At 34.3% G+C, this 6966-nt stretch overlaps 1 protein-coding gene across 4 annotated transcripts in view; it reads right to left on the reverse strand.

Annotated features, from left to right (window-relative positions):
- Window positions 1-662: 662 nt before the first annotated feature.
- The window catches only part of LOC107437961 (uncharacterized), an 89632-nt gene continuing 83328 nt past the window's right edge, over window positions 663-6966 (reverse strand). For all 4 annotated transcript variants that reach the window (XM_016050113.3, XM_016050112.3, XM_016050114.4 and 1 more), the window contains exons 10-11: window positions 3763-4076; window positions 663-1531 (exon numbers count right to left, since the gene is read on the reverse strand). In XM_016050113.3, coding sequence (XP_015905599.1) covers window positions 1299-1531; window positions 3763-4076 — 547 coding nt within the window. In that variant the 3' untranslated portion in view covers window positions 663-1298. The remainder of the gene's footprint in view (window positions 1532-3762; window positions 4077-6966) is intronic.

Consider the following 6966-nt stretch of genomic DNA (forward strand, 5'->3'; position numbering starts at 1 on the left):
TAGGCAAAAATTATTAATGTTTAGAATATTATCAATCTCGCTTGTTAACTACCAGTAAGAATCACGTGGTACAAAGCAAACAGTTAAACATTGGAACGCAGACGCAGTTTTCTCAAGGTATTAAGATTTAAATATAATACAGATGATATACACTATATGGACACTTCCACGTCAATAATGTAATAAGATTTATTACATTATTGGTGATATACACCATATAAAAACGTCGACGTAGTATTTTAAAATTTTAAGATTCAATATAATGCATGCGATAGGAACCATACTGAAGCATCGACTTAGTTTACTCAAGGTGGCATAATGCAGGTCACATGCACCATTTAGGTACACCAACGGAGTTTATTCAATGTATTAAGATTAAATACAATACAAGTGAATTACATAGATGAATTGACATAATTTATATAAGGAATTAAGGTTTAATATAATATCATAGACACCTTATACATAAAACTTCATATACAAGTCTAGTATACAAAGTTTCGCTGTTATAATTGAATAATGGAGTTAAAATTTTTTAATTTTTTCTCTACACTATGAATTAAAAAAATCATTAATTTTGAATGATTTTTTTTATCTAATTTTTTTAGTGTATATTAACTGCATGAAAAAGTACTTATATATAAAATAGAAACACATTTACGTTACTTAGTATTCCAAATTTACTAACGTATTAAGAAACATGAATACATTAATTATTTTTTGACAAATGTAAGTACACGAGTATTAGTTATTTATGGCTATTTTATAGCCACAGAACTATGCATATATACAAAATAAAAACACAAGCTTCCAAATAAAATGTTAAAATGGCGGTTAAGGTTAGGCAATAACGATGATAATAATTTCTATCACAGTCCAAGCAAGTTACATTTCTGAAAAATAGGGAATGCATAAAGGCAGTGATACGATTTGTGATATTCCATCTATGAAAAACCTCAAAATATTTTGTTCACAGTTATTGGCAACACAAGCTCGTCCATCATCCTAACTTAAGTACCGTTCCCACTGCACGCGCGTCACGCACCTCCGGATGCCATCAAGTAAAAAGGCGAACATGATTGGTGAGTTTTACACGAGAGAGAATATATTTCACCAATCAGATTCTCATTTTCCCTAGATGGCGATCGAAGTTTTGTCAATTGCAGAAAGATGGGTCCATAAGATGATGCATTTACAGAAGTCATCAGTCAGTCAACTCAAAAACTTTGATCGATTCGATTTCATGCATAAACATTCTGAGATGAAGAATAAAATGTTCCTAGGTGTTCAATACTGTATCACCGTAGTCTGGTATGATGAACATCTGAACTGAAGGGTGGAAGGGTTTCAGTTATGGTGGAGGCTGCGTCTTCTGAGTACCGTACGCGTTTTTCTTTTCTTGTGAAAAGAAGGCACGTACCACATGCAGCCAGTAAAGCTATTTGTAGAAATAAAGCACCAAGAGACGAAACTACGACTACGGTTTTTGTTGTGCAAACTAACTCATCAGATATATCCATGCTTCTTTCATCTGAAAAAAAAAAGTATAATGAGCATTGGAAGCATATAGGTAATTTTTTTAACGTTATTGATTATGTATTTGCTCTTGACATACTAGATGCGCTACCCGCTGTTTGCTCTTATAAGATGATACATACAAGATGCGGCTATTCACGAATGAAAAATATTACTCGTTTAATATGATTCAAAATAACCTACTACAGCTTAATTCTGAACCAGTGTCCCGGTGGTACAGTTGTTAAAGGCTCCATACTCATTCCGTCGGTGGAAAGATGGGATCGTGTGTTCGATTCTGGCATCGAGTAAACAACCGGCAGGTGTACGCAGCAAAGTGGACGTTCAATCTGACATGGATGAAGGTCTTCTCGTTGATGGAGAGGTAGAAGTATGAAGACCGAGGTTCTAGATCAGGCGTTGTGCATGTCGTCTGTCCACGGTTACAATTACGTGGCTTTACTACCATTGCTCTTAAAAATAGTCTGTATAAAACGGGTTGAGTGTTCAACGATGGTAGTAAAATAAAATATAAAAGCATAAATGAAGTAATTAGGACGCTTTTGCCCTGCACATATTTATTAAATTCAACACTGTGCATTTTCCGAAAATTGATGAACTGCCTATAATAACACGTATTAGCAAAGAAGGAAGGTTTTGTTCAAAAAAAAAAAAAAACAACAGAAAAAGCATCACGGTTATTTTATACCCTGAAAAAGAGAAAAAACTGTTATTAAAACCATTGCATTTATAGCTTGTTACCGCAACGAACACATACCCGTTATTATCAAGACTTCTTAACAGTTATTTTACTTCCTATGGAAAAATCATATGTATATGTCACGGCGAAGGACCGAAATCGGTGGTTGTTGACTTTCACCGGTGAATGTCGACAAACACCACATACGTCGGTGAAAGATGGAATATTTCATTACATCCTTGTACATTCGGACCTTCACCGGTGTATGTCGACAATCACAGATATGCTTTGGTGAATGTCCGAAATATTTATTACATTCGATTTGATATGAATTTATTCGTGGATATAATTACATTTATTCGATATTTTAACCCCACACTGATGATTTTTTAAGGTTAAGTGCCACTGCCCGGTATACCCTACACTGATGTTTTTTTAAGGTCAAGTGCCATTGCCCGGTATATATTTGCCCGATACTCCAAACACTGATGTTTCTTCTAATCTATCGTCAGTAAGTATTAAAATATAGAATAAATATAAATATATCAACTAAATATAATAATATTAACGAATAAATTAATATCAAATCGGAAATAACAAATACTTCGGACATTCACCAAAGCGACTATGTGATTGCTGACATTCACCGGCGAGAGTCAGAAATAAGGGTATGTAGCAAATATTTCGAACATACACCAAGCGACTACGTGAATATTGACATTCACCGGTGAATGTCGACATTCTTCAGATTTTGGTGTTTCACCGTAACATATACATTATTACTTTTAATTTGTCTAGGTAACCAGGGCTCTTTATTTTTTTTTTCTAACTCAAGTTAGATATCAAATGACTTTACTACCAGCTTTTTCCTTTTACCGGGGAACAGAAGACTGCCTTGAAATATGAAGTCCAACTATTCTCATGTATATGTTACCGTGGATGACTCAAGAAGTCAAGAGAATGTCGACTTTCACCGGTGAATGTCAACAATCACCTAGTCGCTTTGGTGAATGTCCGAAATATTTATTATATCCAATTTTATATTAATTTATTCGTTGATATTATTATATTTATTTGATATATTNAAACCAATTTCGATCCTACATGTTTGTTTTTTCATTATTAGGCCAGAAATATAAATAGCAACCCTCGTATTATTATATTTATTCGATATTTTAATATCTACTGAGGATAGATTAGAAGAAACATCAGTGTTCGGAGTACCGGTTAAATGCAAACTTGGCAGTGGCACTGAGCCCTAAAACTTCAGAGTAGAGAATACCGAGCAAGTGTATACCGGGCAATAACACTTAACTAGATCTAGTATATATTTCTCGTACATTCACCAAAGCGACTATGTGATTGTCAACAATTTCGGTCATTCACAGTAACATAGATAAATTGTTAAAAAATTAGAGTACTGCATTAAAAATATTCTGCATATGGAAGAAAATCAAAGCCTTTATACATTTCGATACGCTTACTGGTTCACCAATAGTAGTTAGACCCTTCGAAATACTAAAAAAGAAAATAGAAGTTTTTTTTACCGATATATTGGGCATCTGTTGGTCCAGAATTGTTTCCAAACAGTGACCCTTCAACGACAATTGCTGCGAATAATGGGTAATCCGGGACAATAGGGATCTCGTTGTCTTCTATTTGCCTTTTCCTTCTCTTGCCCCAGGACTGAGTTCCGCTGGGACAGACAACTGGATTGCACTCCTCAAGGCAAAAGTGAACATTCACTTGGAACCTCACGACGGGGTCTTCCGAGAACTTAAACGCCTGGAATCGGGATTGCAGAGATTTGGAGCCGGAAATCTTCTCAAATCCGGGAAATATTCTGGGATCGGTTGGGCAGCTGTAAGAGTGAACAAAAAATATGTTTGTCACGTAAAAAAGTAATTGAATCGTTAAATTCAGAAAAGATAATTTGTTTTATTGTGAAAAACAAGTTATATATATATAAAGAAATTAAAGTCAATATCTACTTTGGTCAACAAGGAGACATTTTATTTTCGTTACTTTTTATTAAATAATTAAAAAAATGTCTCCCATGTACAGAGATACCAACTTGCTCCGGACAGCAAATATATATTTTAAACTGGTAGTTATCAATTGTGATTCTTGGTGTAATGAATTCAATTTAGTAGATTTTTATCCACCACTATTTCTAAACAATTCGTAGGCTTATATAATTCACCACTTTATAGTAATTATGTCATGCTATACCTTTTAAAAAGCAAGCAAAAAAAAAAGTCAAATATTTACAGAATTTACTTGTTACCATTTTATTTACCATTTTTTAAAATTTTTTGGCGTTTCCGGAGCAGTTGTCATCTCTGTCTTTGTGGAAGGAATTTTTTTAGAAATTTGATTCATAACATTTCTTGTCTGAATTTTTCAACAAAATACTTTTTTTTTACAAGGTGTTATGAAAATATGTTTTTGATTTAAATATATTACTTAAGTACATCTTATTTGTTCTATTAAATATGTAAGTTAAATGCGAAGAAATTAACCAAATTTTTTAATATTTCTTGCTATAATGATTGAATGCTATTTAATTAACGTTTTTCCATGTAAAAAAAAAAACATTATATATAATTCACCACTTATATAACTCACCACTCTATAGTACTTATGTCATGCTATACCTCTTAAAAAGCAGGCAAAAATAGTCAAATATTTGCAAAATTTACTTCGTAGTTATTTACTGTTTCTTTTAATTATTTTGGCGTGTCCGGAGCAGTTGGCATCTCTGCATATAAAACTGAAATTGATTAATTAAATTTAATTAAACTAAACTCAGTGGCGCAACAGCCCATAGAGGGTCGAGGCCTACTATGCCCATCTCAGTTTTCTTGACCTTGGGCTCTGGGGTGCAGGAGCAGATGTTTCGGTTAGGTGGTCAGGCAAACGCGAAACCCCCAGTGTTTAGTTCCCAAGCATGCTTGGTGCTCATTTATCGACCCACTGAAGGGATGAAAGGATGAGCCAACGTGACCTGAGGATCGAACCCAGGACCTGTGGAACCTGTGTAAATATATATGGGGAGAATGTGAACTAATAGTAGGAATTGAAAGGAAAAAGGCGCGTGCTATCAGACAACTATAAAAGTACTAGGAGGCTTTGCCCCCTGCTTGCTGGCGCTCACCAACCCTCGGAACTGCTTTCGCAGTTCATTTCGGATTCCTTCGCAATCCGATGCTCGCTTTGCTCGCTCATTGGATACGTTCTTAACGTCTAGCTTTTGTATACTTTTTTGAACACTGAAGTTCCGAAAACTTTTCACTGTAGAAAATTCTAAACCTGTGCATTTCAATATTAATTTGAAATTGCAAACAGTTCGCATATTTTTCTTAATCACACTATTCTAAATTTCAGTTGTTGAGAAAAGTAACTGTTGTAAGTTTTGTTTTAAAGTCTTTCCCACCAGAGGGCTAAAACCATGTGTTGTAAAACAATATGAAATAGTACTAAACGCCGGATGTAAAGCATCGGCTTCGATGAAGATAATTTTGTAAGAATCTTTTTGATAATTCGGTGAGAATTCACCCGATTAGACATATGATGCTCACTACGTGCTCTTGCGCCCCGAAGCCTATCAATTAAAACGTATTAGCGTTTTATATAATGTAGATTAGCCATATGATGCTCAATACGTGCTCTTGCGCGCCGAAACCTAGCAATTAAAAATGAAAACTGTTGCCGACGCGAGAAAAGAAATATCATCGGTTTTATTGATACATACGTACGTATTAGCGTTTTATATAATATAGATAAATTAGTTGACGTGAACCACACCTGCTACCACGTAATGTTCTTTATTGAATTTATCTGACACAGCGAATATAAAATAATTAAATATTTAAATGTGAGCAATAAACTATTATTTTGTTCGCAAATAGAGCTACAAGTTAGAAATTATCACTGATGTTGTTTTTAAAATATGAAAAAAAATTGAATCGCTTATAGTAAAATTTAAAACAATGATTAACGCTTCACCAATCAGAAAGTTCCATTTCGTTTTTTGTTCATCCCTATTTAATCCTTCTGAAGGCCGTGGTAAGTATACTTACCACCACGTTTCACCACTTTTAATTTAGGTTTCCATTTTTCAATAACTTCAGCTTTCTACTTTTCTGAGGGGAGAAGTTTTGTGGGTGGTAAATCAAGAGGAAAGGGATGCCATCTAATTTAATCACTGAAGATAAGCGTTTGTTGCTCTCTTGATGAATGGGTAGCAAAGAGGCAGCAGTGATTATTTTATTTCTGTTACTGACTAATAAAAGCCTCGAAATAGAATGTCATGGGAATTCTCCATTTTTTTCCCAGTAAATAAAATATTTAAAAATTTTGTAAAATTAAGGAAAAATTATTTATAGTATTAAAAAAAAAGAAACATTTCTCTGTACAATGGGGGGTGTTTGAACACCCTGAACACCCCTCTTACCTACGTCCCTGGGGCTGACAATCATTATTAGAAAGAAAATAAAAGCTATTATTCAGTTTATACTTGTCTGCTATAGCCTCCACTTCCTGGCGTGCCAACCGAGTAGGGGGGGGGGGGCGGAGGGAACCGTCGAACTCTGAAATTTAAGCGAGGGGGCGAAGAATATGTTTTGCCCCTCCTGAAATGTAAACATTCGCCGCTAAAATAAAGTCACGTAAAATTGGTAATTTTAGAAAATAAAAACTTTTTTTTTTTCAAATTTGGAAGTTATTTAAAGAAAAAACTTAATTTCTTA

Source organism: Parasteatoda tepidariorum, chromosome 9 (assembly GCF_043381705.1).
Source record: "Parasteatoda tepidariorum isolate YZ-2023 chromosome 9, CAS_Ptep_4.0, whole genome shotgun sequence".
NCBI lineage: Eukaryota > Metazoa > Arthropoda > Arachnida > Araneae > Theridiidae > Parasteatoda > Parasteatoda tepidariorum.